We start from the raw sequence: 21452 nt of genomic DNA, 5'->3' as shown, positions 1-21452 counted from the left end.
ACTCCAGAATCTTTTGTAGGCTCTGGTTCATCAAAAAGCATAAGTTTTACACAAAAAACCACAAAAGAATGCAGAGAGTTCTTAGAAAGCTGCACCAGCACCTGCGATTATTTCAATGGGACTTTCAAATTAAGGACTGGACATATCAACAACTCCAAGGTATTTTACAGTGTAAAGAGCCTGTTTTACACTGGTAGTAGGGGCTTTCCAGAAGGGGCTTTTAAGTGTTCTCTAGAGTACTTGAATACTTCTCTAACCCTCCTTAAGTCTTGCTCCTTTATACACTGTGGGATTATTTGGCAGCTTTGTTAGGGCTCGCTCCAAAGCATCGGGTACAGAAAAGCAAACTAAAAGACCAGAAAGGTAAGGAATGGGAGACTGGACACAGAGCACCAGACGTTACACCAAGTGTCCCTACTACAGGTGGGAGTTTCTCCTTTCCCTTAATAGGCAGATATCAGTTCTCACTATCAGGGGTTGCCTAGAGAACTTCATTCTTCATGAGAAAACTGGAAGGAAATTCTTTCAGGGAGAAGAATAAAGCTTGGACCAGTTCCTGTAAAACCTGACTCATGGAAGCCAGTCCTTTACACAATAGACTTTTGAAAAATGCTTTTTAATAGCTTGCACATTTCAAAAATACAAAACTATTTGCAAGGGTGGATCCTGTTTCCAGAGAGCTATGCATCTAATTCTTTACTTTCAATGCTCTTTGAGTCATAATAGATTTTCCCCTGTACTGGATACAGAACCAGGCCCTTGCTCTTGCTTTAATCCATAGGCCAACATGCCCATCCATTTCAGCATTTCTTGGCTACCCTCTCAGCCCCTAGACTTTAGTCTGTACAAATGGAGAACACTCACAAAGGTAGTTTAAAGACCTCACAGCCCAGCCCCTGTGATAACAAAGGGGAATATTTTGTAATAGCATGGCAAGTTTACTGCAACAGTGCAGCATCCACCAGACTGCTGCTCTCATAACACTGGCCAATAGGTTGCTAGAAAAGGCATCCTAAAGAAGTTTTTGCTGGGTACCTGGATGGTACAACAACCCTGCTAGGAGAAATCTTGTGCTGTTTCTATGAGAAGCTACAGAGAGCCTCAAAGAGTACACAAATTTTGATTTTAAATTCAAAATAATCCAGTTTTATATACCTTTCTCAATGAATATTAGAGAGGTAAAATCCTAAAGTAAGATAAGACTGGCTTGAAGTCAACAGAAATGTTTTCAAAGAGCAGCCGTGTTTCTTTCCATGTCACTGAGTCCAATTCTGATCTAGCCACAGGCACAATTTTACTTTATCTCAAAACCAGCTCTGATTAAAGTGAATGATCCTGATGGTTTCTTGCCTCCTTTTTCCCGGGAGAGAAACACTGATCAGAAGTGATTAACAGCACAACACATCTATCCGTTCTAATAAAGACCTTTCTCTTTGTAGCAGATACACAAGCTCCTTCCCCTACCATGTCTCTAGGACAGCTTTAGAGCACAGATCTTTCCAAACCCCAAAAGGTGACAGCTCAGTTGTACCCTTCACTCCCACATGAGAACATTCCAAAGATCAGGTTCAGCCTTCAGTGACCGCCCGGCAATGAGAGCAGACTGGCTCTCCCTCGTGTATTGACGGGAATATCTGGTTTTCATTTCTTTAGCAACTCTACTTCCCTCTTTGTAGCTTTCCCAGGCAGACTAGCTTGAGCTAAATCCCCATCCCAGCTCAGTGTCCCTTAGAAGAAGACAGTAAAAATGAGCTGGTGATGGAGCAGAGGGATGGCAGCCAATGCGTGCCGGGCGCAGGATCGGATGTTGCTGACGTCAGGCTCTGCTGTGCCGTCTCCAGCAGGTACCCTCAGCCGAGCTGCTCCCACAGCTGCTGAGCAGGGCCTCGGAGAGAAAAGCCCGTGGACTGGGCTCTGCCAAAGGTAGTGTTGGGATGCTTTCTTGACAGGGCAGAATTGTTTTTTTGAAAAGGCGACTCGTGACTTTAAGTGAGTCGACTCTCTGAAATTCAGAGCGCCTCCAACACCAAGGCGAGAGGGGAAGCTGGCAAGTGTCTCAAGTCCAACGCCGCTGTATTTCTTTTAAAGTCTCTCGTAAAAAACTGTGGGCTATATTAATCGTGAATTTAACTGCAGTGAAGTAGGCCATGACTTCAATGAGATACACACATTCCCCAGTCAGGGTTTGAATAAAAAATTTTACAAGTTTACATGATCTAAGAGCCACTGAATGCTGTGTGTGAGGGTTTTCAATGGCATTGATTCAGGGGTAAAACAGGAAGAATGCCTCGGTTATCCAAGTGCTGTATCCCATGCAGTATCCAGTCAAGCAGGCTGTTTTCTCTCTGGCTGCAGTATTTGCATACAAAATCAACCTGCCAGTTAATTAAACTCTAATTTTCAGTTTTAAGGCAGATGCCACTTAGTCTACGAATGGCTCCACAGCTTGTTTCTTCCTGTATTTTCCAAGAGCTTCAAGCCAGATACTTAAAAGCATAGCAGGTTTAAATTCAGCATTAAATCTACCTTACTGTTACAAATAATCACAACTACCAAGTACTGATAAAGTCAATTTTAAGTCCCTCAGCCCTTCCATGGGCTTGTTTACTAGCTTTCTTTCTGATGCTCTCAATCGACTCTCTCTCCACATTGTGACAAGCAGAAAACACATCAGAGGATTTCCAAGACAGTTACTCAGCTTCAAAAAGGCTGATGTACAGTAGATACCCTGCAAAGTGTAATATAGAGCTCCACAAAGTGTCATTGCTATGGAAACATGCAAGTAATCTGTGGTTAGGCCAGCTAACATTTTAATGACATAGTCCTTGAGGACAGAAGGGTTTTCCCTTTGGAGATATAGATGAAGACTTGGAATGAAAATGTAGGCTAGCTTTGTTGAAGAGAAAAATTCTCCCTGATCTTTAACTGCTCTCAAACACTCTTCTCAATTCCTCTAACACATTTCAGGCCAAGCCTCAAAATCTTTCCCTCCCTCAGGAGTCCTGCACTCATCCCCACTGCATGAGAACCCCTCAAAGATATCTGTGAATAAAAGCACAGGCTGCTGCAGAGGTTTTCCAGCTGACAAAGAGGAGGGTCATGTGCACCTGCTGACAGCAGCTCATTCCCCACCACTGGCAGGTAAATGATCCTGGCAGCTCCACATCTCAGTTCTCCTGCCAAGACCCCTTCTGCAGAGCGTTGAGCACCGATGCCCTTCGAAGCCGCCCTTCCTCAAAGGGCAGCTAATGTGCACAGAGAACTGCTCTGGGAACGGGGAAGGAAGCTCCTTGATGGAATTATTGCTGGCCACAGAACCTCAGGCATGCTCACATTTTCACCCTCCTCCCCCAAAATAGGCGAGATGCCAAGGAGTAAGACATATTCAAAGAATTGAAGTCTTTCAATATCTTGTTACAGAAAACAGCAGACAAGTTGGCAGAAAGCCAGGCAGGCTTCCAATGAAAACACTCCCATTATAGCTTTGCTTGTGTTTCTATGAACTTTTATAAAGAAACAACACCTTTAAGAAATATTTCAGTTTTTATTAATTGGCTTTTTTGATAAAGATCTGTTTTGTTTGAAAACTCCCCAGCTATCCAGCCCTCTCCCACACCTCCCAATCACTGTTTCACCTCCTACAGCCTGACAGGCTTCTGCTGCACTCTGTTCCTCATGAGCATCCACAGCTACTGCACAGGTGAAAATATTATCTGCTCTGGGACACCTGCAGAACAGAGGACAACAACAGTGTGTGAAGAGGCTGGATCAAATTCAGCATTCCTCTGGGCATTTCAAAAGCATCTCTCATTACTTTGCAAGCCCTATTACTTCACAGGCTGAGACATAAGAAATGGAATTTGCTCACAGTCAGAAAAATGACATGGGGATCTTTGACTTCTGTACCAAAACACAGCTCCTCCCTTTCATTCCAGCCTTTGCATGAAGGTGAAAAGCCAAAAAACCCTCAGCTTCCCAATTATTTTCACTGCCCAAAGAAAAACTGTTTTCCTTCCAGCCCAGAGTAACTGCTGCAAAGCTACAGCAGTGTCAGAGGTTCCATGATGAACAGGGTTGAGGCGACTGTCCCAAAATTAACATGAGGAGGATAAAAAGGATAAGTTCTCTTTTACCTACCAGGCATAATTAGCATACTCTTAATGAACTGGAGAGGTTTTAGAACTTTTGCCATGTTTCATCACTCAAAGATTATCATTACCCAGCATCATGTGCCCGGCTCGCACAAGGAAGAAATAATTTTATCGTGGAGACAGCAGGCCCAGGCTTTTGCCAACTCTGGATGAAAGTCCAGAGTTGACAGAAATTTTATTGCCATGAAAATTTCAGATATTCAACAAGAATATTGTCATTTACAGTATCAAATGTCAGGTGTAGAAGACTATACAGCAAAAGTAAACGTAGAGTAGCAAGGAGGGAAGAGTTTCCCTTTTTGCTTTCTAATTAAAGCAGCTCCTCATCTGCCTTCACAGAAGAAACACTACAGCATGTTTTCTACTCCTCCACAGGAATAGTCCTCAAAACACTGTTAAAAGTGCTCTTTCATCAATATGCAGGAATAGATATTTTTACAAGAGCAAGGAAAACAAAAAATTCAGAATAAGCAAAGAAATACATTGATTGAGAATGAAGAACTGGCTTTTTATTGTAGAAGAGAGGGAATGAAGTCAGGCCCAAGCAGTGACAGCTATGGCTAAGAGACATACCAAAGCCAAAAGAAAAACATATTTTAAATAATAACTAATTTTAAATAATAAATAATTTAAATAAAAACAGCTCCAGGCTGTTTTCCCCAGGTATTTCAAAGACTAAACATCCATCCAGATGTCAGGTACAAACCTCACAGGGGATCCAATTCACAGCAATAATTGGTGCTACTGAGAAGTTTGCCGCACAAGAGGCTATTTAAAAATAATAATACAGCTGCAAATGCATATGATTCTTGCTGCTCTAAGCAGTATTTTATTTCAGCTTACCACTAGCTCCAATCTTTCAGAGCAGTATGTAAAACTGTTCCTCACACAGTACCTGTCCTTGTGCTATGTCAAACCATTCTCTAGTTACAAAAGTACAATATTTCAACATTGCCTAAATTGCTTAGGGGGAGCCATCTAAATGAAGATCAAAAGGTGCATTTCTAAATCAAGACTCCAGAAGAAATTTGAAGGTAAGAAAGTGTTCAGAGGGAATCTGTTGCACACTTTACAATGGGTCATGTTTTTTAAGAACCTTCATCTTGAAGGAAGCTCCACTGAGGCAGAAGTCCCAATCCCTGGGATCCCACGCAGCGCCTGCAGCAGAAGGGGAGATTCAGAGCAGACGTGGAAGAGTCAAGCCCGGCCATTTCTCATGCTCAGATTCAACCTCCTTACTCAGTACACAGTGATCTTTAAAGTATTTTAATGAAATCCATTTCAGAGCAGCAGCTTGACTTCTCTCACTGCCCCAAAACTTATCAGAGAGACTGTACTGTACCCTTCAAAACTGGAAGGATCTTAAACACTCATTGATTTAAGCTGCTTTGTATCCTTCAGAAGGCACTCTTGGAGACAGGAGAAGAATCAGGGTAACAAAGCCAAAACCACCAAAGACCTCTAATTTGACACTTGGGGGCAGTTCCTTGAGGGCCGACGATGCAGATTCTGACAACGTCCCCAGGACAACTACACAGGGCAGAGCAGCAGGAGTACTGACAGCCTGGGAAATTCAACTGCAATGTACAAATTCAGGTTGTAACAGACAACAGAACTTACAAGCATAATATTATCAATGAACTTCCCATCCATTTTATCTCTAAGACGTTTTCCTGGGACAGGTGTTGAGTGCAAGCCCTACTGCCCACACGCAAAAACCCCCACACATCAACAGTGAGCCAAGTTCCACCAATTATAGCGAATTTTCTTGAACTCCACTGCAGCAGCTGTGCCTTCAGGGGTTTTGTTTGGGTTTTTTAAGGGGAGGCATGCAAGGAAGGAAAGAATTCCTCCAAAAGAAAAGATGACTCTGTGCAGCATCAGATTTTAGGGACTTCAGAGACAAAGTTAGGATGTGGCTACTGAAGGTAAAAACCTAAAAAAAAAAAAAGCTCAGTATTCTTCTTTCAAGGGTTAGAGGAGAAAACTAACAGAGAGTAAGCAGTAGTTAATAAAAGGAAAGGGTTATGTATGTAAGGAGGAAACTGACCTGAAGTACAAGAGTCACAAACTGACACTGAACCAAAAGTCTGCAGCTATTCTGTAGCAAATGAACAAACAATATTAAGGACTAGATTGGTATTTTTATAATTCTTCCAAACCCAGCAAACTTTTGTGCAGAGAAATGTGATCTTTTTAAAGCCATTTCTAGGTAACTATGTGTCTTCTTCAGGGATATCTGCTTTTAGAAGTAACATTGCTATGAACTACCACTAAAATCACAAAAACTGGTAGAGTCTGGGTGAATGCTGGAAGCAGCCACAGGCTGAAGCAGCTGAAGTATTTCATCTCCTTTTTCAAAGTGCTCTGGATGGAAGGCATCCATCTTGAGTGTGCTGCTGCACTCAAAGCCAGTGAAGATCCTGGATGCTTTTCAGCCACAGGAAAGCTTCAGAGCTCATTGTGCTTCGGCATCAGGATTCACCAGGCAGCTGGCTGGTGTTCAGCAGGGCAGCTGGAGTCCTTTTTGGAAAGGGCTACAAGACTACAAGAGCCAACACCTGCACTTTGCCTTTTTTTTTTTTTTTTTGTACTGTATGAATCCTTGTAAAGCTCCCTGTATATAGACACTTCTCTTCAGAATGAGAAAAACTTAAGTTACTGGAATACATTCACTAGAACATTGCAGAATCTTTGTTGAGTGGAGGACACAGCAAACATGAAGGACAATGAAAATATCTTCTAGAGACGTTATGTCCACTCACACTGTTTGGGGACCCAGCACCAGCTCATTGCTGTAGTTTATATTATGTGAAGAAGCGAATTCTTGCTTACTTAGCTATTGTGCAGACTTTAACCTGTCAGAAGAAATGAGATAAAAAGCAGAAGAAAAAAAAGACAATCTGACTCATTTCCATAGGGAAGTGCTCATGCACTTAGTACATGAGCAGAGATTGCTCCTTAAGCATTACTCAGCAACCTACTTTACAAAAAACGAGTTTTCAAAAAAAATCCAACTAGAACGCACCTATTGCTTTAATGGGACTGAAGTTTTGCAGCAACCTGTTTCAACACAGTTAACAGTCTTCCTGACAATAATAAAGCCTAAGCTTTAAAACACACAGGGCATGCTGATAAAAGTATTCTTCATTCCTCTCTAGCTCTCTGCCCAAAAAGTGACTCACTAAACAACCAACATGAGGTGATGTAAGACACCCAACTGCGTTCGGTCCTGGGCGCAGATGTGTATGACCAGCTATGCCTCTGTTTTCCCAAGCTGTAGAGCAAAGATAAGCACAAATAGCTTCAGTCTGGAATAAGATAATCGTGCCGGCAATGGCAAGGACAGAAGACAACTCTGCTCCTTGGGAAAGCAATAGCCCTCACAGAAAACTCCAGGAAGAGTTTTCTCCTTCTAAACCCGTGAGACAGAAGGAACACCACAATTAACTCCTGTCAGGTACAGGAATCATACAATACACAAACCCCTTTGGAACAACAGTTGCAGGAATAACATTTGCTGCAGAAACATATATTGAAGAGCTTGGTTTCTTCTCAGAATGTCCCCTCGTGTTTTAGTTTGCATAAGCCTGTAGCTTTAAGAACACAGAGCTGAAAAACTCCTTTTAGCAAGTTTTGCCTCCCCAACTATTTCTACATAATCTGAAAGCCTAGTGATAAATACAAATGTCAGCCTTTTAAGGCAGGCTCTCTCATCTCAAGCAAAAAACAGCATTTCACTTTCTATTAATGATGCTTTTTTTGTGGTCATGTATTTAATTGAAAGCTGATGAGTGATATTCTTTAACAGTTAGAGCCATCAAAATGAAAACGAAATGCAAGGAATGCAAAAGCAAGCCTAAAAACGCAATCAGAAATAAAAGAATGGCTACAAAAGAAACAAGAACATAATATAAGCATTTCACACCACTGTCCTCATAGAAACTGAGACTTCAAACAGTTTTCCCAGATATTCAGAATATAGTGACTGAGCCTTATTTACTCCCTGATCTAACCCAAATCAGCCTGCACAAACTTCCCTTCTGGAACAGGGGAACTCTCAATCCCAAGTATCTACTTTTTTGGAAAGATGACTTCCAGCAAGACCTAAATTTGCAAAAAAGTTGAAGCTACAGTGCTGTTGTTTTGAATATATGCACTAATAGAACAACTTTTTCTTTTTTTTTTTTTTAAGATGTGCAAGAACAGAACTTTTCTTTGATAAGCTTCCGTAGTCAGATAAGCTGAAGGACAACACTGACAATGCTATTCAAATTTGCATCTGTTCTCCCACTGGAAAACTAGTCAGGCATAGACAGGCAGTGTTCACCTACATCTGGCTACTGTGTACCACAAACCCAATTTGAGAAGCCACAATCAGTTTCCACTCTAACACTGATAATGATACAGCACGCCTGGTATCCCAGTAAACACTGCCCTTGAGCTCGGAACCCTGTGTTTTCCAAATTACAATTACAGTATCTCTCCCCTAAAATAAGGGTTGTCAAATTATATATGAGAAGAAAATAGAAACTATAACGAATAAATACGGTCTTTCCCTTGAATACTTGTCTCACTCATACACTGGCAGGGCTGCTTCTACAAAGAAGACTAAACTAAGTAGCCCATGGATTACGGCTCCCTCCACTTAATTATTGGAAGATTTTGTAGCAACAGCATTGTTAGAGCATATGAGGCAAGGCGAAGTACTGAAAAAGCTGCATCAAGTTATAAATGTAGTTGGTCATATTTCAGGGTTCAAACAGGCAGCATCCATATAGCTTTAGGTCAGAGTTATTGTACTAGCTGTTCATAGACAGAGCCCATTCTGCATTAGGAAGCCTACCTTAAACTTGTGGTTTTCTTCATAACCCGCACAAAGGAAACTAACCTCTAATTTGCAGTTGAGCCAAATATCTTTGCTGACATCTGTATCTGTAGAAATCCCAGCGGAACACTCTTACTGATTTTCATCCAACTGTGACAAAATGTATGCAGTGATTACACATTTTATCACCAATACAACTGATAATGTATCCCAGATCTACAGAGGGAAAGACATTACTCAGCCCTTGCAAACAGAAGTGAGGCAATACAAAGGTAGTGGGGCTTTAGATACTCGGTAACTTTTGCAGCCTGAAATCCTGTGCTCTAAAACCTCTGGCAGTAACAACTTTTATGCAGACCTGAACTGCTGTTGTCAAATAAACTAAATTCAACCCAGAACCTATTTTTCTTGTCTTTTCACATAGCAAGACCCACAGCAAAAACAAACATATGAGTGAACCCCTGACAGTTTCCTAATGCCAGAGCCAGCACATGATGCTGCAACAGCCACAATACTCTAACTTATTCCATCATTAGAAAGTTGAGAAGCTCCTGTGTTAGCTACATGCAAATGATGGTCCCAGTTATGTCCTTAGATACTGAAAGTTACTGGTTGCATGTAGTATTATTTGCCATAGAGATCCTCCCTTATGCTTGTATAAATGCAAAATAAGCTGCAAGCAGAAGAAAAAAGCATGAGGTAACAGGAGTCACCCTTCTGTTCTTACCACTGTAGCTCTCTGTTAGTTATACTGCTCTAAATTATGCTTTGTGAGGCTGGCAGAGCGGCATCCCTACTTCCACCACTCTGTTTGGGAAAACTGTCCCACTCCTATGTTCAGGATGGATTGAAGCCTAGCAGAAAGCTTGCAGTTCCTTGTTGCCTGACTGCCTCTGCCCGAGCTGAGAAAAAACTCGAGCGAGAGAGAGACGTTATTACTTTTATTTCTGAACTTTGGAGCAAACCTTGTAGCAGAGAGGCTCCGGGACCTGCTCTGAACATCCATTTACACCTACAGCCCCAAAGAGCAAACACAAGCACACTGATAAGCCGGTGCAGGTGCACTGAGGCCTGACAGAAGCTCCGGCTGCGCTGCAGGCTGCCTGCCATCACCAGATTTTATTTCTGCATTATTATTGGGCAAGGCTAAGGTGGGTATTAAGACGGCCTGCCAAGATAAATTAAAGGTCTACTGGCCCTTAACGAGAAACAGTATCCCCACCCTCGGCTCGGAGGTTACGGGTGACACCGCGCATTACGTTCACCTTGCTTTTGTCTTCTGCCTCAAGTTTAGACGCAGTAAAATGTAATCAGGGGCATTCATGCGTGAGCCCAGACACTTGGCTCCCGGGATCCGCCAGCGCCCGGTGCTGCGGCACAAAACCCAAGCGGGGCTCTCTGGGCTCAAGTTGCGGGAACAAAGAGCGCTCTGGTGGGCTCGGCTGGCAGCGGGGCTGCACACTGCTGCTCTGCACACCGCTGCTCTGCACATCGCTGCTCTGCACACCGCTGCCCCGCACACCGCTGCTCCCAGGAGCTCTGGCCACCGCGCCCGGAGCGCTGCACTGAAAACCTTTTCGCTGATTTTTGTTGGAAGTGGGCCAAATGGGGCTGTGGTTGTTACCGGGTGCAAAGGCAGTGACTTTATCCCGAGGCATGCCGAGGGTTTAAGCCTTCCAAATAAATTCCTCCACGCTCCCCCTTAGGGATGACCTATCATCCCAGGCCAGAAAATGCTCTCCCATCCTGCCTCCGGACAGGGAGAAAGCAGAGACCCTCTGCCACGCTCTCCCTCCGCCTGCAATCCAAAAGTTACAGCTCCACAAAATCAGGACATACACATGGGGATTATCCCACGCATCATTTCCAGCTCTGGATCATCTCGTTTAAGAATATGAAAGATAAAGTTACTGAACACTTCGGGGATCAGCCTGTAACACAAAGTCCTTTTCCTAACTGGTGTTTGGACTGTGCAGATCCTTGATCCCTGACAAGAGGGCTCCAGTGATGGAAGCATTGGCATTATTAATGATAGAAGAGCTGCTTCTTAATGTAAACTTTGAAAGGCTTCCTAAGAATTACGCATGGCCAAATTCCTGCAGAAACCCTGGAAAGTTGTTTTCTGACCAGTTCAGTTTGTCCAGCCCCTTCTAACAGCCTCCTTGTACTAAGCCATTCAAGGGGCTTTATATATACTTATATGTATGTATTTAATAAAAGCCCCCCACTAATTGCTTTAAGTCACCTACAATGGGACTTGGTTTTTTGTTCATTTGATACAAGCACACACAAATACTTACCTCGTGAATAGTTACAGATCAAAAGCATTTATGAGAAAGATGCCCTTTAAAATTCACAGAAGCAAAGTGATTTGACTAAACTTTAGGCTTTCAGGAGTAACATCTAAAAATAGGTAGCGTCAGCTATGCAAGAATTTAATGAGTAGTGGCCAGTGCTGTGTCTAAGAGATCTGTCCAATTTTTAAAGCCGTCAGAATTATCAAAAGAAGCGAGTATAGGTCCTTGAGATCCAAAAATCTCAGGATGATCACCTCCTCCTGTTTTAATTAAAGTACCACACCCCCCCAGAGAATAGAATACAGCTCGCTGTGCTGAAACAAAGAGAATAAACCACACTTTCGGATCCATGCCACAATTCAGGCACAGGTTGAAAAGCACATTCTGAAAGTGCCCCATAAGAGACAGCACTTAAGAGTACTTATTTGCTATCAATTTCTCTGCAGGCCAAGACTTCTGGTGCATATTTTACTGAACCTTCTGGCTGTACAGATCAGAGACCTGAGAAGATAAAGGCCCTTCAATTACCTTACTGCTTCAGCCTGTTTGACTCTTACAGGTACAGATACAGTTTCACCAGTACCCATTTATGCTTAGTTTAATTCATTTACCAAAGAAAGGCTCAACCTCTCCTCCTCACAAGCCTTCCCTCCCTCTTCAGACACAAAAGAAACTTTCTGCCCCATCTAAAAACTTCAGGCAAGCAAGGGATGATACATTTCCCCATTTTCAGCACTAGCAATCCATGGAAGGGGGAGGGAAGAAAAAGTGCATCAAATCCTTTTGAACAAGGTTATTAAGTGTTATCAAAGTAAGTGTGCCTCCAGGGATGGATTCCAGCCTGTTCCCAAGTATTATCCCCCATCACCAAAACCCAGCGACAACACACACCTCATCTGTCACTGCTGAAGAGAGCTGGGGAGAAAAGGGTCTTGGAGACTGTAAAAGCGATTAAACTGGAACTGAATGGAGGTGGGTAAATCACCACCATCAAAGTGTTACAGGCACATAAAGGCACACAGGTGAAGAGGATAATAAAAGCGCTCCTCTAGGAGCGAATACAGCCCAAATATATGCTTTTCAATAAAGGTTTTCAAAAAAGGAGACACGGGAGAGGGGCTCTCCTCCTCCTGCCTCCTTCTATCTCCCAAAAGGCACCATAAATTACTCTCATCCTCCCACCTCCCCCACAAAAAAACCCCAGTATTAAAATACTTTTGCCCAGGAGACAGCGAGCTCAAGTCCCTGGGAAGTTGACACAAAGTTTAACTACAGATATTAATTTTCACCCCCTCCCTCCCCCATCTCCTTTTATTCTAAAAGGGAAAAATCTGCAGGAGAAAGGAGGGCAGTGATGGACGGCAGTCCCCGATCGCTGCCAGGGGCGCGGGGGCAGCTCGCCGGCTTCGGCTCCCTACCTGGAGGGTCCATTTCAATGTAAAATATCAGCTCAGTGGAATAGGGCATCATCACTTCCCTCCAGTCCGTGTCATCGCGGTCCATATCCCACACCGTGTTGTACATCGCGACAGCCAAGTCCCGGCAGGGTCAGAAATAAGAGGTTGGATAGCTCGGCTTTTAATCGAGAGGTGGGGAAAAAAAAAAAAGAAAGAAAAAAGAAAAAGAAAAAAAAAAGAAAAAAGAAAAAAGGGAAAAGATAACAAGGCCGAGAAGATTTCACCTCGGTCTAAAATAACACTTTTAGCAAAAAGGGAAAAAAAAAATAAAAATCGTAAAATTAAACTTAAAAAAAAAAAAAAAAAAAAAAAAAAAAGCCTCCACGCAAGTCACCTCAGCAGCTGCCCTGCAGGAACTAAAGATAGGTAGTTATATATATAATATATATAGAGAGAGTGCTTCTTTTTGTTCAAAAAGACACCTTTCCACAGAAAAGCCACTTTCCTGAATTCTCTCTAAAAATCGCCGTTTTCGGGGTATTTTTAAAACAAGCCCCCCACAGGAAAGCCGGGGGATGGTGGGAAGCAGCGGATAAAAAAGGGGCGATTTCAGTCTCTGGATGAATTCTTTCCGCCGGCGGAGGACGAGAAAGGAGGCAGCGGCGGCGGGCAACAATACGGGCAGGCGCGGAGCCCGAGCGGGGCGGGCGGCGCTGTGCCCGCGGTGCGCTGCGCGCCGGCGGGGCTGGGGGCGCGGGGCTCAGCGGCGGGCGGGCGGCCCGCGACGGGGCCCGCCGTGCCCTGCTGGCGGCGCGGGGCGGCGGGCGGCGGCGGCGGCGGGCGGCGGCGGCGGACTCGGGGCGGCCGCGCTCGGTGACATTTTAAGCGGCTCTGAGGGGCCCGGCCGCCGCCACCCGCCTCTTGCCGGGGAGCGGGACACGCCCCCGCGGCGCCAGGGGGCGGGGCTTCGCGCCGGCTTTTTAACCCCTTGGAAGTGAACGGGGGTGTGCGTGAGCGGGCGCTTCCATGAGGCGGAGAGAGGGGTGGGCAAAGAAAAAGACATAGAGGAGAAATATCCCTCCTCGCGCCGGCGAAGCAGACCCGCAAAGAAAGCTTAGCATAAATAAAAAGTCTGCTTCTCTTCTTTTCTAACTTTTACCCGGCTCGCTTTCGCCACTTTTCTTGACGCCTTTTCGTAGTGTACCCCCCGTGCTGAGGCGCGCGGTGGAGGTGGTAGGTCCCCCGGCTGGCCGGCCGCCAAGGGGCCGCTGCCGCGGAGCACGCGCGGGGGGCGGGGGGAGCGGAGCGCAGTTGCCAGAGCTGCTGCCTTTGTCTGAGGGAGCAGCGAGCGCCGGGATTGGCAGAAGGCTGCGGGCGGCCCAGCCAATCAGCGCGCGGCGGGGGCCGGCCGGCTCGATGGCGATTGGCCGCGAGCGCCGGTTACTAAGCGGGACAAAGGAAGGCGAGCGCTGAGGCGAGAGCGGGGCTCGGGGGGCGCGGGGTGACCCGGCCCCGCATCCCGGCCCCGCATCCCGGCCGGGCAGCTCCCCGACACCGCCGGCCCCTGTGCCGGCCCTGGGGAAACGCCGCCTGCCCGCACCGCCGGCGGGGCTGCCCCCGCCCCGAGTCGGTGCGCCGCAGCGCCGGGGCTACCTGCCACCTTCAGTCCGGGCCGGCCGCCGTGTGGGGATGGGACCTGCGGGAGACCCGGGCATTGGGGACCCTGTGCCGGTAGAGCCGCTGGCCACATCCCTGGTGGGAGCCTGTCTTGGCTGACCCCTCGGCCGCTGCACTGGCCACAAACACGGGCTCTCCTCCCTCCTCTGCAGGGCCCTTGCAGCTGCCTGCTGTGTGAGCCACGTAATCCACGTAATAACCTGTCCATCTCGGAGGGCACCATAACTAACGAGTGTGACCCTCGGGAAAAGCCCGACGCGCTTTCTAGTGACATAACCAGCGGGGAAAAAGAACCAAAAAACCAAAGGAAAAGGCAGCAAACTCCAGGTCTGTCTCTCACCAGGTTTGGGCTAAGTCTGAGCTGCAAACACACCCGAAATGGAACGTCAGCTTGCCTGGCAGCCACATCCCGATGGGCAGCCACAGCCCGCAGGCACCGGCGGGAGGCAGAAGTGCAGCCAGCTCGGCACTCGGCCCCGGTTTTGGCGCGGCGAAGCACCCTTAGAGAAAGGCTGCTGCTGAGAAATGAAGGAAAAGTCCTTTCCTGAGACTCCCAGCCAGTGTCAGAGGCACAACCTTGATCTGCTGTGGAAATGACAGGGAATGCTGGAAAACCCAGCACCGAAGTTGCTGCTCTATTTGCACTTCAAAGCATAGAAGGGCAAGTGACAGATAATTCGTCCTGCTCTGGCACTAGGTAACAGCTCCTGGCTTGGCTGAACCTTAGGGTCACTGCGACATTGAATAACTGAAAGGCTGTACCCGATGGAAGAGTATGAGAGAAGATCTGAAGTTTGCTGGTGTATCACAACTTCCACAGCAAGCAATTTAGAGCAGCCTGCTCCAGGAACAGAGCTCCTTGAGGGATGGACGGCTGTAGAAGAGCACAGGGCTTTGATTCAAGTCATTCACTGTATATAAATTAATTTTATAAACCCATCTGCAAACTCTGATTAATCCACAATAACCAGATACGATTCCTTTTTCTAATTTTTAAATTAAATTATTGAGCTGATACCATGTATCAGCTCTAGCTTCTTCAAAGGGAAATGCCCTCCTTGGAAGCACAGCTGGCTCTGCCAGTGAAATTTAACTCGATGCTTTGGGCTCAAGCCACCGGCTGCCCACTGGCAGGGTGTGGGGCATCCTACAAGGTTCGGGCATGGGTAGAGGTGGAGAAGTGGATGCTGCTTTGCAGGCCCTGTAGAGCTAAAAACGGGCTGTGGTCCCTTTGGCAGCCCCCAAACTTAGATTAGCAGCTCTGGCAGAGAGGGGGGAGGCGGCAGACTCAGGTTGAAATTCATCTTCCCCCTTCCTGCACCTCATTATAAGTTCCACCCACATAAGACCTAATTACTTGGCTTTTATGCTGGCAAAGTGGATTTCATCCTTGCTGTTTCCCATGGTGGTTGCCTTCATTTTCATGGTGGCACTGATGGTTACAGCTTATTGATGTTTTCACTTTAGTGATTTAAAGCAGAATACATTTTGTTATTAGCACTGGTTTCTCTCATTGCTGCTTTAATCAAAGATGCAATTTAAGGCAGAGGATTGTGTGTAATGGTAAACAGTAGGATAATGCCTTGAGAGAACAGAATATTAATGTGTTTTTATTTCTCAAAACTGTGCTTATAATTTACCCAAGATTGCTTGTCTCCCAAAACACACATATGGGGCGCTCCCTTTCCTACCACACTGCCTGCCTTGCACCAGGGATGAGCGTGGTGTGCATGTGTGTGCCCAGGGGGGAGAGGGAGGCACATGTGGTGCCTTGCACACTGCTAAACCCCCTCTGCCTCCTCCACAGGCGCAAGGTCTGAGCACAGGAGAGCAGAGACAAAACCAGGAGCACATCGAGGGCTCAGGGATGCTCAAGGTCGGGGAGCGCTCCCACTGCCAAGACCTGGCCGTGCAAACCCAGAACGTCACCCCAGGAGAGAAAAAGCTACATTCAAACACTGAAACAAAATAATGGTGATTTGGCAGTGCCTGAGCAGGGGTCAAAGTACTGGAGGAGGGGACCTGGTGCCCCACGCTGCAGCTGAAAGACAAGAAGTGAGCCCAGTGCCTGCTGCCTTCCCAACATCCCATGTCAACGGCTGTGCATTTGCTCACTTTCCTTTCCTTGGATCTGACAATTTGCATTTCAAGGCAAGATTAAATATTGAAGTTTTGAGCGCTTCCATGTGCTTCAGGAGGAGCTGAACAGACCTGCGCTGGAACAGACTGAACACAGAAAAGCCATTTGTGCCAAACTGCTTGGTTTCCTCTTTGCCGAGCCATGATAATGTGATATCCGACAGCTGAATGTAGGCCACAACAGGCATTTATACTTGGAGGGCTGGAAGAGGGAGGGGGGCTGAATCCACAGTGCTGCCAGCCAAATGCGCGAAAATGATGAGAAACTTTTGGGACAGGCTGGAGGCTCCTGGCCTCTCCCGAGCAGATATTAGCTGCACTGTTAGCACAAGCTCAGGGCCTGCTGGAGGGGAGCTTGGAGAAGGTAGAATTGCATTCACATCAGCAAGGACAACTCCCTGGCCATCAGTAGATGCTACATGAAATTACTGGCCTTTTGCTGCTCAGATTTTTGGAGAATGTGCTGTGACTGGTGGCCAGCTTCCCACGGGGGCAGCCACACCTTGCAAGGAACAGCACAAGAACAACCAGTTACGGCGGTTTGGTTTAGTTAACGGATTCTTCCTGCCTGTTTCTCAGCTCCTGGTGCTGAGGAGATGAGGGAAGGCAGGAGGGTTTGTCTGCTTTGGCTCGGACGCTGCCGCTGGGGTCTCAGCGTGGCTCAGTACACCACAAACCAGCCCTGGGGCTTGCTGGCAGGAGAAGAGGTGTTGGGAATGGCAGAGGCTCATCCTGCCTTCCTGAACCACAGGGAAAGTGCAAGCACCATCTTCCTCTTCAGCTGTACAGTCTGAGCCCCAAAAGTACCACAGAGACCACAGAGTGTTTGCCACAAGACTAAGATTATTAATCCCTGCAGGGGTGAAGCAGCAGCAGTTTGCTTCCCTGCATCCTCCAGAAGCTTACAGAAATGTCATGGGCATTTCTGACAAGGACTGTGCTTCCTCTCTCTGCTTTATAGTCATTTTATGTCCTAACACGCTGCAAAACAGTTGCCTCACTCCACCCCAGATGTGGCCACATTTCTGTGGTGAGGAAAAACTCTGGCAAGTGTGCCAAAGTCGGGTGCTTTGGTTTGAAAATTATACATTGCATTAAAAACCTGTATTAAAGAATAATATGCGGTCTGCAAAAAACATTCAAGTGAAACACTTCAGTGTTAGGAAGTGTCTTATTTACAGCAGTGAGGGCAGCTTGTGCCCTTTTCCCTCCCCTGTCCACTGGGTAAGGAAAGAGTTTGAAATAGGGGCTCTTATGTCTGTAAAGGTCGGAACACAAGGCATGCACATAGAGCTGAGCTTGCGAGGAATCATACATTAGGCATTTCCTAACTTAAAAGCACTTGGCTTTGCATTGTAAACAACATTCTTTTAACATAGGAAATAACATTTAAAAAAAAAATAAAGAAAAAGATCTTTTAAATAAATGTCTACAATGTAGGTTGTTGCAGCTGGACCTAAGGTATTCCATCAAGGCTTGGACTGGCCTTTCCTCACCGCTCCAGAGGCTTCTGCCCAAAATGTGCAGGAGTAACGGTCTGGGATGGAAGCAGAAAGCTGCTCTCCTGCAAGGGGAGAGGTGTGTGTCCAGGCTTTTGCAGCTGGACAGTGGATGCCACCTTGGGCTCTGCACACGGGTGTCTGGGGTGGACACATCTGCACCTGGAGGGTGCTTGGGGATGGACGAGGGGGTGGGCACGGGGAGGGGGGTGAGGGAAAGGACATGCCGCACTGAGCTGTGCTGAATTGCTGCTTTGGCAGACAGCACCGGGCCAGCTCTTTAGAAAGTTCACGTTCAGTTATTGTTTTGACAGGCTGCCAAAGTTTTCCTGAGGAATGCAGGCAGCAGAAGGGAAATGGTGATTTTCAAACTTTTTTTTTTATAACTCAGCCAAACCAGAATGGAATTTCATGGGAAAAGTGAAAGGTACATCTCTAGCCTCGGGCCACCGTTGCTGCCAAGTTTCAGGGTCTGGCTGCAAACAGTGGAGGTGTCGGAGCATCTCCAAAGCGGTGCACCCTTGCACGCACTCACATGTGCTCACGCACACTCACACACAGGCTTGGAAGCATCTTCTCTAACGGTGACTGCTCCCAGAAAACCGACATTAACCCGCAGCGCTTTAAAAAAGAGTATGCGTGGTGTAAAAGCAGGCGACAAAGCAGCTGATGGAAGGTTTTCGATTTGTGAGGATACTTCGGTGCCCTCTGACCCCAGTCCTGGCATGCAGCCAGCCATGGGGGCACCGCTGCTCTCCACGTGCTCTTCACTCGGTCAGTCCCGGAGCCTCGGGGTATTTTGGCAGGTCCTCCTACCCCTAGAAAGGGCAGGAGGTTGTAAGCTCCCCTCCTCCTCTTCCTCCTCCTCCTCCTCCTCCTCCTCCTGCACAGAGGGAGGAGGGCACCCGGTGATCCGGGCTCTAGCGCTGCAGCACCCCGGGGTCTGCGGGGCTGTGGAGCCGGGCTGGGGAACTGCCAGTTACCTTATATTTTCCAGTACACTAATTTCTCTTGTCATCTTGCCAGTGACAAACAGAGAGAGTTAAACAGAGCAATCCATTAAAGAAGCAGCCTGACAGACCGATTGTTAAGGGTTTCAGCGATCCCCATTTACACTGGCTTGAAAAAAAATTTTGCCTCGAGCAGCTCCAATTACAGAATTATCGGACCACACTCTGGTCCCTTTGTGCACTTCGCATCTCTGTCATCGTTCCAGGCCTCTCTCAATTTAGTTGCTTGGAAATGGTGAGCAAAATGGAAGGAGACTTGTAACAAGTTCAGTGAAATTAGAGGGGGGAAAAAAGAAAGTGAGAGAAACGTCTTCTCTGATTCTAATGTCCTAAATCACTTAAAAAATGTAACACTGTATAGGAATTTAAAATATTTTTCACTTCCTCTATTCGTTGCTTTAATGCACTGGAACTACTTGCTTAGATTTCCTCTCCCCCCGCCCCCCCTCCCCCCCGCCCAAGGAATGTACAATAACCACTCTGTAAATCCCTCAGGTCTGATTTTAAGAGGTACTGTAGAACTTTATTCATGGAGGAAAGAAATAATCCCAATACCTTCCTGCAGTAACTCTTTTTAATAAACATGGCAGTGTATGTTTTGATCCCAGCCAGTGATGCAAGCAGCAGGAGGAGGAAATCAACAGCACCTCTAGGAAAAGCAAGGTCTCAGCGCTGCTCTGCTAACATCCCACTTGGTGACCTTCAGGCTGGATTGCCAGCACGGGTTTGAAGGTGGCACCATTCCCGGAAAAGAGGAATTCTGAAAATCCCAGAGGACTTTTCACTTCCGGAAAAGCAAAGCTTGAACTCTGAAGATTTGTTATTATTATGAAAAAAAAATACCAGCACAATCGTTTCCCTACCCTAGGATGCAAAGCTGAAGGGTTTCCTGACCCTTCACCTTTGGCTGAGCATATCATGGTCCCCTATGATGCAGCAGCTACGTCACGTGGACATTATGCCCCCAACCCAGTGTGGCATCACCTATTTATTTTCCAGCAAACTCTCCCATTCCTGGCCTCCTAAACAATTTTACCACCTCTCTGCCAGTATTATCCTGGTAGCAGTACCCTCGTAAGACCCTCCCCCGTTTCCTTGCAGTGGAGATCATCTGGTTTCGCAGGGAGGGAAAGTGAGCAAAGCCACCCCTGGGCAATGCTGGAGGAGGCTGAGATCAAACTTCAGTCCTAATGAACCAGGGAATGCTGGCTTCCCTCTGGCCTAAAGCAGAAGGAAGTTTCTCGTGGCTGAGTCCCCAGTCCTGCCATGCAACTCCTTTGCCTCTTTCCCTTTCCCTGGGATTTGATGGAACTGATCAATCAATTACTCTGTGTCCAGGGAACCTCACTGCAGCACATCCATACTTGGAGCTCTGCCCAGCTGCAGGAACAGAGACTTCCCACCCCAGATTTTGGGTGGAGATTGAATGCAGGAGAAAAAACCCCATAACAACCCAGGGAGCTCTCGAAGGTATTGAAAAGTCCTCTCATTTCTTGTTAATCACTTAGGCCAAGAACTCAAGTGTCGGCAGTGTGTTGGCCAGGATTGTTTTCCTTGCAGTTATCCACATGCAATTCATGCCTTGGAAAATGACCCATTTACCATCATGCATTGTTGCTTAGCTACACGCGCTTTCCCTCTAAGTTTTCCCAAATGGAAACATGGCTCTATTTGCTTTGGAGATCATTTTCTCTGGCTTTCTCTGCTTTACAGTAAATAAGCATAAGAAGAAGAGCCTCTGAATGCTGAGTGGAGAAATTAAATAAACAGTGTGGTGTAGGGTGAGCATTTAAAATCCAGCATGTGAATGCAATTCCTTCCTTGTCCAGCCAAGATGATGGGCAGGGAGGGCTCGAACAAAGGCAACTTGCAGGTCAGGTTCATTAAGACCTTTTTCTGTCTGTCCTTTGCATAAAGATTATTTCCCTACTGAAGATTTCCAAACAATTTGGTTGAATAATTCTGTGTTCCCAAGAGAAGAGTTTTATTTCCCTGGAGGACAGGTGGGACTTAGGGGCACCGAGAACTCACTCTGTGTCTCTGCTGTCATGCCTGCCTTGTGGAGTCCTAGGTATCCTCTAGAAACATGCAGGAAAACACCTCCCTTATACATGCAAACCAGCGCACTACTTTGTGCCACTAGACAAGGCTTTATGCACCAAACCCCGAAAATTCTCACGTTCACTAAGTCCTGACTGCACTGTCATAGCGTGTGGTGGGCACAAGCTGGCAGATCAGCCACTGCAGCATGAAGCTCAGCTTCCCAGCACACCAGGTAAATCTTTGGGCCATTTGCTGGAATCCTGAGCCCACCAGCGCCTACGCTGCACAGCTGTCCTCAAAACATGCAACAAATCCAGAGTTTTTGGAAAGCACGAGGTTTACAGCCCATGCACACAGGGACTGCGCTGCACATGTTCGGCTGTGTCCCTGGGATCACTGGTCTTGCTCAGC

At 46.6% G+C, this 21452-nt stretch overlaps 1 protein-coding gene across 3 annotated transcripts in view; it reads right to left on the bottom strand.

The window, feature by feature from the left end:
• PIK3R3 (phosphoinositide-3-kinase regulatory subunit 3) overlaps positions 1-21452 on the bottom strand; it is a 77977-nt gene that overhangs the window by 19088 nt on the left and 37437 nt on the right. The window contains exon 1 of one of the 3 annotated variants that reach the window (XM_040072637.2): positions 12695-13021. The exons of the other annotated variants lie outside the window; for them this stretch is intronic. Coding sequence (XP_039928571.1) covers positions 12695-12800 — 106 coding nt within the window. The 5' untranslated portion in view covers positions 12801-13021. Of the gene's footprint in view, positions 1-12694; positions 13022-21452 lie in introns of those variants that run through there. 3 annotated transcript variants of the gene reach the window in all.

Source organism: Hirundo rustica, chromosome 9 (genome assembly GCF_015227805.2).
Source record: "Hirundo rustica isolate bHirRus1 chromosome 9, bHirRus1.pri.v3, whole genome shotgun sequence".
Lineage (NCBI taxonomy): Eukaryota > Metazoa > Chordata > Aves > Passeriformes > Hirundinidae > Hirundo > Hirundo rustica.
This window is presented reverse-complemented; position numbering and strand designations above follow the sequence as displayed.